The 10875-nt window shown below is 40.0% G+C and overlaps 1 protein-coding gene across 2 annotated transcripts; it reads left to right on the plus strand.

Moving 5' to 3' along the window:
• Positions 1 to 2229: 2229 nt before the first annotated feature.
• Positions 2230 to 10787, plus strand: LOC117266957 (uncharacterized). 2 transcript variants are annotated; one of them, XM_033642408.2, is made up of 9 exons: positions 2230 to 2410; positions 2621 to 2714; positions 2874 to 2927; positions 7560 to 7605; positions 7683 to 7810; positions 7956 to 8070; positions 9797 to 9919; positions 10024 to 10161; positions 10534 to 10787. In XM_033642408.2, exons 1-9 carry the CDS (start codon positions 2311 to 2313, stop codon positions 10639 to 10641), a joined length of 906 nt encoding a protein of 301 aa, XP_033498299.1. In that variant the 5' UTR covers positions 2230 to 2310; the 3' UTR covers positions 10642 to 10787. The 2 variants fall into 2 exon arrangements, with proteins under 2 accessions (XP_033498299.1, XP_033498301.1); XM_033642410.2 differs by lacking the exon at positions 2230 to 2410 and adding an exon at positions 2457 to 2513.
• Positions 10788 to 10875: the final 88 nt, after the last annotated feature.

Consider the following 10875-nt stretch of genomic DNA (forward strand, 5'->3'; position numbering starts at 1 on the left):
CAAAATTCAACGAGTTCATCCTTGATTATAAGTGGACATTTGTGTCAAATTTAAATTTCCTCAAGGCCTTCTTGAGACATTGTGTTCACGAGCATGAAAGGGACCAGAGCACCACGACCGCGACCTTTGATGTATAACCACCAAAATCTTATCAGTTCATCATTGAGTCCAAGTGGAAGTTTGAGCCAAATTTGAAAGAATTCCCTCAAGGCATTCTTAAGATATTGCGTTCATAAGAATGGGATGGACATACTGTATGTACGCACATAGATAGGTATGTACATACAGATGGTCAGACGAACAACCCAAAAACATAACATCTCCAGCCTCGGCTATTGCCTGCATGGAGGCATCAAACTCTATTCTCTCTATTTTGGAATAAATCAGGGGAGCAGATCTATGTTCACAGGGTCCAACATTTCCCAGTTTAATATTCTGTTAAGACACATCAGCCCTCCTATTGTGTTCATGCCACTTTCTTGTCCCTCTCTGTCCCTTAAATATCTTTGGCTTTCTCTGCATAACAATAAATAACACATAGCCACGAATAGATTGACATCTAAGGTTAAAATTGACAAGTAAGATTGCGTGTGAATGTTTCAGAACCCCTTTTTGGGTCTTTTGTCCTAACCTTAACCTGTTTGGTGTTCGGAAAAGTTAGTTGCTATGAATGTCTTACCCTAACCTGACCCTTGACCTCTTTCCTAACCTTAACCTGTTTAGCAATGGGAATTAAACATCGTCCTGGACCTCTATTCTAACCCTGAAGTATCCCCTTTTCATTTCTTAATTGGTTTGTTGTTATTTTTCCATTAAAATATATATTTTTTAATGTCTTGGGGGCCAATTACTTTTAGAACTGTTCTCCTAACAGAAACAACAACTTTATTTAGACAAAGCTTCTGGCAGTACAATTTAATTTTTCCCTACGTCATGATTTCAGTCCCCTGTCATATTGAGCAAATAAAGAGCTGCTGATCAGGTTCTCATTATGTGCTACAGAGCTGGGGAACATAGGACCCTTTGTTAGTTTCCATTATGTGCCATATAAATGTGGGAGACATACGACCCTGGGAACATAGGAATGACCCCTAATTTAGAAACTATGCTGTGTTCAGTTCACAACTGAAACAACAAAGCATTTTGAAATTTGTGCATCTGACTGAGCCTTTCAAATAACATTGAGAGCATCGTTTAAGGGAAAAAAAAAAAATGAGTGCACTGAAGGTGGTGAAGCACTTCCAGAACTAGCTGTTTCTCTTCCTAATCAGCACCTCTTTTCACAAATCTGCATAACGGTTGTCATGTAGAGTTATTTTACCTGCAACATAAGCAACAACTTGAGAAGCTAAACGAGCTAGAAGACATTCAGGGGCGCCTCTAGCAATTCATGTATAGGTGCCGTCTCACTCCCTCTTCTCAGCCTTGCAGTTCATACAACTGAAGTTTCATCCAGTAACCACTATAACTAATGGCAGAACAGTACCAGATTTTTCACCTTCTTCACATTGGATTGTGATGTTTATCACAACTTAAGCAATATTTGCAGCCTTATAGTAGATACAGAGCTCTTCTCTACTGGAAAAGCTCCAGTCCATGTTCGATTTTGCCCCTCCGTGGCACAGCAGCCTTCAGTGTTGATATGCCATTATTAATGACGTGAAACCAATCTGACAGTGCTGTGGGCGGGACATTAGGCTAGACTACAGAGAGGTGACTAAAGACAGAGGCGCTGCATCAGAGCTAAAGAAGTGCATTTTTAATCAAGTTATTTTATCCAGCGTTAGCTTTTAAATCGTAAAAAAAAACGAAACAAAAAGAAAATCAACATGTGGCGGTCAGTGATAATAGTTTGGCAGACTGCCACAAATAAATCAATGTATGGGAAACACTGCAATTTAGTTTTGCATTTCCAAGTTCAGGGACTCACAGGGGACAGCTTAAAAAAACTGAAGCAGCAACCCTCCAAAAAGACTGGAACTTAAATTTCCCATAATACAACCAACCCTCTCTATCTGCTGTCTGTAATAAACATGTTCTCTCTGGAAAAAATTGTCAGACCTGAAACTAAGGTCCTTCCAGAGCCACAGAAGATATTTTACAATCATTCTCACTAACAGTGGTAATTCTGATGAGTCAACTAATCTTCCTGTGTAAAATCAGTGGAGTGCCCCTTTAAAATGAGCTCAAACAGGCAATCTTTTGTTTATCCATTTACCCAGAGTGGACTTCGAGAGAAAGCAGAGAGTGTTTCACTCTGGTGCACTGATAAGAAGCTCCGTATCTTATGAAACTATTACAAATCAGAAAATGGCTGAAAGAGCAGACCAGACCGCAGTGAAAGCTCTCAAAACTTTTGTCGGAAGTGGAAAAGCTCTGCTGGACCTCGCTGAGAAGGAGAGCAGAGAAGGTAGGCAGCATGTTGTGGGGCCGGACAAGTGCACATAAAAATAGACATGCAGACGCCATTTGCTGCAGTTGGCAGGAGATTTATGGCCGTACCATGAGCGGGGGTAAGCAGGAGGCCTGTCAATCATTCAACGTAAAGAATGAACCCAGACAGACTGTCAGACATTAACTTCACAGACTACCAGACATTCATTTACTTTTCCTCACACAGGCTCTCTCCAGGAATTCATCAGGCAGAAAATCCGCATAGAGCAAAGACAGTCACTGCTGGGTCTGATTGAAGCTGCTGCAGATTTGTACAGAAGGTCTGCACTGTACACACACACAGTAAATAAACAGCCTCTAAAATACAACTTAAATTAAAATATAAAGTAAACAGAGCTTCATGACAGCAGAGCTTCAGATTTGCATTCTTAGACATACAGAAGTATGTTGTTTATTTTAATTTTTTTCTATCTTCACAGTTTGTCTGTTAAGAGGAAAAAGGATGCAGAGAACCTCTGGAGACAAAACAATCAGTAAGAGCTAAACTGCTAAAATTGCTGGGGGGTTTTGTTTTATGTGACAATAAATCAATACTTTTGACATAGCCAGCTTTGTAAAGACATAAATTTGGGTGTTGGTGGAAATTGTTATGAAAATGTCACATATTCTGGCATTTCATAGACCCAACTATTAATAAAGTAATTGAAGAAACAATCTGCAGATTGATCGATAATGAAATAATTTTTAGGTTTCAGTCCCGGTGAGTGCAAAACATATTGTCTACTTAATGCCGCAAATGTTTTCATCTCTGTGCATTCGCACCAAAATTTCAGGAAGGATGACAAATAATTAGGTCTGGGTATTGTTTTAAAAAATTATCATACCAGTACCAATATCATTACCCCTAAACCCCTCATAAGTCCCACCCTTTTTTACTCTGTGCCCCAACAACAGTTATAGCCCGAATCTGGAACCAGACAATAGAGAGATGCCTCGTTTAGAAATACTTCCGGGTAGAAAACCAGCAGAGTTTAGCTATATACCGTATATATATATATATATACACACACACACACATATATCACATTTTTCAATCAATAAAGGTTTATCTTATCTTATATATCTCACATTTTTCACGTCACTATATCACTGTTTAGACTAATCAAATGTTTGTAAAGTCTATAAACACAATGATTGAACAAACATTACTATTTCTGTGTGCACATTTTGTAATTAATATCCTGGTTATCATAGATTAGCCGCTCTAACCGTTAGCTGTTAGCGGTGTCTGTAATAACTCAGTAACTCAATAAACGGTCCGTGAAAAAAATATTGTTTCCAGCAGATATCTTAGTTACAACATGATTGAGCTAGCAAAGCAGTTTTGTGTTGCTATGTGTGGTATTTATTCAGTTTTGGGAAATCACGATGTCTAGAAAGCATCAGTGGCTGCAGCTGACAGGGACAGCTAACTGCAGCAGCAAAGCTAACATCAGGACGTCATCTGTTAAAAGCCTCCCGTTGTCGGATACGACATGAAACTACTCCAGTTAGCTCAATCATGTTGTAACTAAGACATCCGCTGGAAAAAATATTTTTTTCACGGACCGTTTTTTGAGTTACTGTGTTATTACAGACACCGCTAACGGCTAATGGCTAACGGTTAGCCCAGCTAATCTACGATAACCATGTTATTAATTACAAAACGTGCACACAGAAATAGTAATATTTGTTCAATCATTGTGTTTATAGACTTCACAAACATCAGATTAGTCTAAACGGTGATACAGTGATGTGAAAAATGTGAGATATATAAGATAAGATAAACCTTTATTGATCCCATAATTGAGAAATTCCAGTGTTATATGTATTATATTATTATTATATATATATTATGAAATATATATATATATATATATATATATATATATATATATATATCTATGTAGCTAAACTCTGCTGGTTTTCTACCCGGAAGTATTTGTAAACAACAAGGCGATTCCCTCTATACCACAATCAACTTTCGCCTTTTCATTTTATTTAGATATACTATGCTCATATAGTACAGGCCAAAAGTTTGGACACACCTTCTCATTCAATGCGTTTTCTTTATTTTCATGACTATTTACATTGTAGATTCTCACTGAAGGCATCAAAACTATGAATGAACACATGTGGAGTTATGTACTTAACAAAAAAAGGTGAAATAACTGAAAACATGTTTTATATTCTAGTTTCTTCAAAATAGACACCCTTTGCTCTGATTACTGCTTTGCACACTCTTGGCATTCTCTCGATGAGCTTCAAGAGGTAGTCACCTGAAATGGTTTCCACTTCACAGGTGTGCCTTATCAGGGTTAATTAGTGGAATTTCTTGCTTTATCAATGGGGTTGGGACCATCAGTTGTGTTGTGCAGAAGTCAGGTTAATACACAGCCGACAGCCCTATTGGACAACTGTTAAAATTCATATTATGGCAAGAACCAATCAGCTAACTAAAGAAAAACGAGTGGCCATCATTACTTTAAGAAATGAAGGTCAGTCAGTCCGGAAAACTGCAAAAACTTTAAATGTGTCCCCAAGTGGAGTCGCAAAAACCATCAAGCACTACAACCAAACTGGCACACATGAGGACCGACCCAGGAAAGGAAGACCAAGAGTCACCTCTGCTTCTGAGGATAAGTTCATCCGAGTCACCAGCCTCAGAAATCGCAAGTTAACAGCAGCTCAGATCAGAGACCAGATGAATGCCACACAGAGTTCTAGCAGCAGACCCATCTCTAGAACAACTTTTAAGAGGAGACTGCGCGAATCAGGCCTTCATGGTCAAATAGCTGCTAGGAAACCACTGCTAAGGAGAGGCAACAAGCAGAAGAGATTTGTTTGGGCCAAGAAACACAAGGAATGGACATTAGACCAGTGGAAATCTGTGCTTTGGTCTGATGAGTCCAAATTTGAGATCTTTGGTTCCAACCGCCGTGTCTTTGTGAGACGCAGAAAAGGTGAATGGATGGATTCCACATGCCTGGTTCCCACTGTGAAGCATGGAGGAGGAGGTGTGATGGTGTGGGGGTGTTTTGCTGGTGACACTGTTGGGGATTTATTCAAAATTGAAGGCACACTGAACCAGCATGGCTACCACAGCATCCTGCAGCGACATGCCATCCCATCCGGTTTGCGTTTAGTTGGACCATCATTTATTTTTCAACAGGACAATGACCCCAAACACACCTCCAGGTTGTGTAAGGGCTATTTGACCAAGAAGGAGAGTGATGGAATGCTGCGGCAGATGACCTGGCCTCCACAGTCACTGGACCTGAACCCAATCGAGATGGTTTGGGGTGAGCTGGACCGCAGAGTGAAGGCAAAGGGGCCAACAAGTGCTAAACACCTCTGGGAACTCCTTCAAGACTGTTGGAAAACCATTTCAGGTGACTACCTCTTGAAGCTCATGGAGAGAATGCCAAGAGTGTGCAAAGCAGTAATCAGAGCAAAGGGTGGCTATTTTGAAGAAACTAGAATATAAAACATGTTTTCAGTTATTTCACCTTTTTTTGTTAAGTACATAACTCCACATGTGTTCATTCATAGTTTTGATGCCTTCAGTGAGAATCTACAATGTAAATAGTCATGAAAATAAAGAAAACGCATTGAGTGAGAAGGTGTGTCCAAACTTTTGGCCTGTATTGTATATGTCGAGGGGAAAAACTAATTTTGAAGGTGGTTAAAAGCACAATCTTCAAGGACAAATTGCATTGCACATAGTCACATCTTAATTAAGCTTATGTTATTAAAATGCTAGCTTGCTAACATATAGCTACATCAAGAGGAGTTAGCCTAATGGCAGATCAAGAACTTCAGCCACGCTTGCTTGCCATGACAAGACATGAATTGTTGTTAGCCAGGAAAGATTGAGGCTAACGTTCCTTTGTTTGTATTATCTCTGTACGGCTACATGGTGCCCTGAAGTAATTATTGCATCTACATTAAAGAAAGGCCAACGTTAGGTCAGCACTATGGTCTGTAATCAGTAATAAATACATAAAGTACTATACTGATCCCCAGCAGGAGAAAAGGGGACACACACCCAGCAGAGCGGAAGCAACGCTGACTGATAGTCTTGTCATCCTGGGTCTCTACTTGTACCTTTTTTTGTTGAGGCCAGAAGCCTCGATTTGCATTGTTTTGCCAAAGTCTACATCATCAATATGTCTTTCTATCACATACTGCAGTCTCTGCTGTCTGCTTCTTGAAGATATATTTTCTGACACCAAGAATCTTTCTAATTAACAACGTGGCAAACGGCTGAGCAAAGTCGGCATCTCCATATTTCTTTTTGTTGAGCTTGTCCAACAACAGTGACAGCAGCAATAGTAACTTGGGTGGGCGGGATTCAGGCTCAGACAATAGAGTACTTCATTCGATACCCATCAAGCGAATCAAAGATTCAGTTGCATAAAATGCCACCAAACGCCACAGCCGTGTAGTATAGCCATACTTTCAAATGTTTTGGCGGCATCTAAGCACACTGACCTCCGCACTTGACTTCACCACAACTCAGTCTTTACAGGTTGTAGTTGCTGCTGTAGTGGGCCAATCACAAGCGAGAGACACTTTGTCCATGTTATATACATCTTGTATATGAAATGTTTGTGTTGTTGCTGCATTTTTTAAACACATCTGTCGCCTGCATCCAGGCACTGCCTCAATGTCACACAATAGACTACAACTACCAAGAATAACGAAGACGAACTATGATCTACCTCACACACAAAATAGCTGCACGTGTGCAGTGGTAATTTCAAGTCCTTTCGTCACTCAGCATATGCACCCAAAGAAAAAAGAACCCTCAGAAGGGAAATGACGAATGACTGTTGAGATCTACGTGTGTTCGTCAGCCTTAACCATCAAAAATACAAAGCTTTTACTTTTATGTTTTTCAAATATACTCTGGTGAATTTCATTCTTACAATGCCAAAACTAGAGAAGATCTAGACACATTCGGGCAACAAACCTGCTGTAACTGACACCCTGACATTGTGTAAATCTGCTGAGACACTCCTGATTGTGGAACTATAAACCTCCCCGTGCATTCATTCATAAAATATCTAACAGTCCCTATAAACTGAAACAACAGTAAAAACTTTGTTGTGTGACTTCTCCAGCTGTGCTGCTTTACAGGAAGCTGTGCGGGACTTTGAGCAACTAGAAGTGAGTTACTGAAATCTTTTCAAAAATATTCTTATCAGGCTGTTTCGTCTTTACTGACTGTGGCTGATGTAACACAGGTGCGGTGGGATGCCTTTCTGCAACGTTTGGATGATGAGTTACAATTGAGTGCTAAAATACTGGACAGGGAACATCAGCCAAGATGTATTTCACCAGATATATCTCTCATCGATGCCAGAACAGGAGGGTCAGTCTGATTCATTCGTTTTTATGAGCATAAAAAATTAAACTACACATGGAGCTAGTTAAAGATGTTACAATGTGCCAAAACCTTTATCTTGGAGTGACTTATTTTGCATTCAATCATTATAATGTTTCTGTCTGTTTTGCAGAACAGCGACATTGGGGAATTATCTTGGGAAAGGTAAAAAGATCCTGCTGGTGTTAATCCGCCAGTTCTCCTGCCTCCTCTGTCGTCTGCACCTCAAAGATCTGGAGAAGAATCAGGTGAAGATGAAGCACTGGAAACAAAATGTTTACCAATGCACTTTTGTTTTTCTCCTGTTAGACCTTTCAGACAATAAAATAATGTTGTAATGTTGCTTCTGCATAAGGTAGACAATAAAGTATTATTCTATTCTATTCAAAAAATGAAGGGAAACTTTGCTGATATTGAACCAGCTGTGTGGTATCGCAGAATGTGCAGATGAACTTCGTCCCTGTGCCGCTGCAAGCACCTGGACCACCACTAGACCGGCAGGGATCTGCGGGGAAAGTCAAACAACGTTCATCTGCGCACAATGCGATGACACACAGCTGGTTGAATATCAGCAAAGTTTCCCTGCTTCCCTTCACTGGTTCCTGTACAGCAGGGTTGGTCTTTGTTTCACTGTTATAATCATCAAAAAGCAAAAGCAGCATGTGTATACATTCAGTAGGCTATATCTTCAGTAGCTAGCTAGCTAACCCTACACTTTTCAGGGTTTGATTTTGGTTTTGGAACAGGGAAGAAACGTATATATTTTTCCAACCTCTCCAGGTAACAAGTATCATTAATACACAACGTGCCCCAGGCACAACATTTAGCTCCAAATCCACAAAACCAGCCTGAAAATGAAGGAAATCTGAAACGACTGCATTAGAGTCAAAGGAGCACAGCTGTGTTGGTGTCGGACCCTGGTCTGAGCCGGTCTGATGCTACGTTATGATTGGCCAGTCTGCGTCCCGAGGTGGGACTTAGCGAGTCAACTGGTCTCCAGAACCTTAAAATTACAATAAAAACATATAAAAATTACTATCAATAATGTTGTAACAAATATGTACAGTATAACTGTTTAACAATGAGGGAGCACAGTTTTGTGCAGTGTGTGCAAGAGTCCGTATCAGTGGGGGTCCAAAAAAAAAAAAAAAAGACTAAAAAAGTCTGTGTACGGAATGGGAGGGGTCGGCTGCAATCTTTTGCGCCTGCGTCAGGGTCCTGGAGGCGTTAAGGTCCTGGAGGGACGGCAGATTGCAGCCAATCACCCTCTGAGCAGAGCCAATGAAACTCTGCAGTCTGCCCCTGTCCCTGGCAGTGGCAGCAGCGTACCAGATGGTGATGGAGGAGGTGAGGATGGACTTGATGATGGCAGTGCAGACATTATTTTTATTTTTTTTTCTCTCCTAAAAACAAGTTCATGACTGTAATGATTTTATATGCATTTGAAGAATTCTATTCTGATTATATGTTGTTCTGTTACGCGATAGATTCATGTCTGCTTCAAGTCTGAGTAAATTATTTCTCATCACCGAGGAGCAAAAACTGGAAAGTGTCCAGTCACATTCCTGCCAGTAAACTTACCAGTAAGGAAGAAAATTAGTCCACAGGTGAACCACAGAAGGGCAACACCTCTCTCTCTAACATAAACCGAGTAACTCTTTGAAAATAACTAAGATTAATACTTGGCAGAGCTGCCTTTGGCTTTTATAACACAACTTTAAAACCTGTTTGCTCACAGATATGATTAGTAAAGGTCTATGAATCTAGACTGATTTACATGGGACTATAGTAATACAAGCGCATAAGCTTTGTGTTTGCTGAAATATCATAGGGAATTTACTGTGGAATCTTAACATGCAAAATTACATACACGGCAGATTCACACGGGATTAAGATCATAGCTGACCTTCACAATTATTACAAATCACTAGCGGTCCCCAGGTAACTAACGGGGCTTGTGGCGCTATTTTTCAGAGGTCCCTGGATGCAAACTCAGTTGAAGTGGTGGTGGTTTCATTTGGCTGTCAGGAGGGAGCCTCACACTGGCTGCAGGAGACTAACTGTCCGTACGACATGCTGTTGGACCGTGATAGGAAGGTCAGAGCCCCATGCCAGGCGATGACAATACAGAATATACACTTATATACTTTACATACTTTTTCTGATGCTATGCTATCAGTTAACTCTGTTGGGTGTTGCAGATGTACACTGCATTTGGCCTGGGAGCATCTCTAACGAAAGTATTAAACTTCAGTAACATGCTGCTCTATGCTGAATACGTGGTGGATAATATGGAGTTTCCCAGAGGGCTTCAATCGATTCAAGACGACATGTTTCAGGTAAAATGAAGCACGAACAAAGATGTTTGAAGTGGCAGCAGCAGAACTTGATGTGCCTTTGTCCAAGGCATCTTAAGTCCCTGTTCTCCAGTGAATCCTCTAATTAACTACCAAATATACAATAATGATGGTCAGTCCAACTGTAAATGTTTCTAACTACTTAAAAATGACGCATAAAGAACATTTGGGTTCAGATAATTGCATACTTTTCTGATAAAACGTCCATTCACAATAAAATAAACAAAAAAAAAATCATGATTTTATTTGTTTTATTTGTCAACGGTATCATAGTTTTACTCCCATGACCATTTTAGTTTTTACATCTACACAGAAAATAATTCTTTGATTTAGTTTCCTTCGTGTTTTTCCCAGCTGGGAGGAGACTTTGTTTTGGACGAACGTGGGAGGGTGCTGTTCTCTCACTGCTGTCAGAGTCCCATAGACAGACCCTCAATGGAGGACATTTTATCTGCACAGTGAAGATCAAACTCCCTCATGAACAACACAGGTTAAGTAAAGGAGAACAGAAACTGGTGACTGCTAAGTCAGGCTGTAAACTGATAAATATTGTGACAGTTTTAAGGTTTTTGACTTGTTAAGAAATAAAATATGATAAATATAATCAATTAAATGTTACTGTCTCATTTTTTTATAACAAAATTGACTGAGCTCAATTGACTAGGGCTGCAATGAGGATATTTTTACCTTTGACTA

The sequence above is a fragment of the Epinephelus lanceolatus genome, chromosome 15 (genome assembly GCF_041903045.1).
Source record: "Epinephelus lanceolatus isolate andai-2023 chromosome 15, ASM4190304v1, whole genome shotgun sequence".
Lineage (NCBI taxonomy): Eukaryota > Metazoa > Chordata > Actinopteri > Perciformes > Serranidae > Epinephelus > Epinephelus lanceolatus.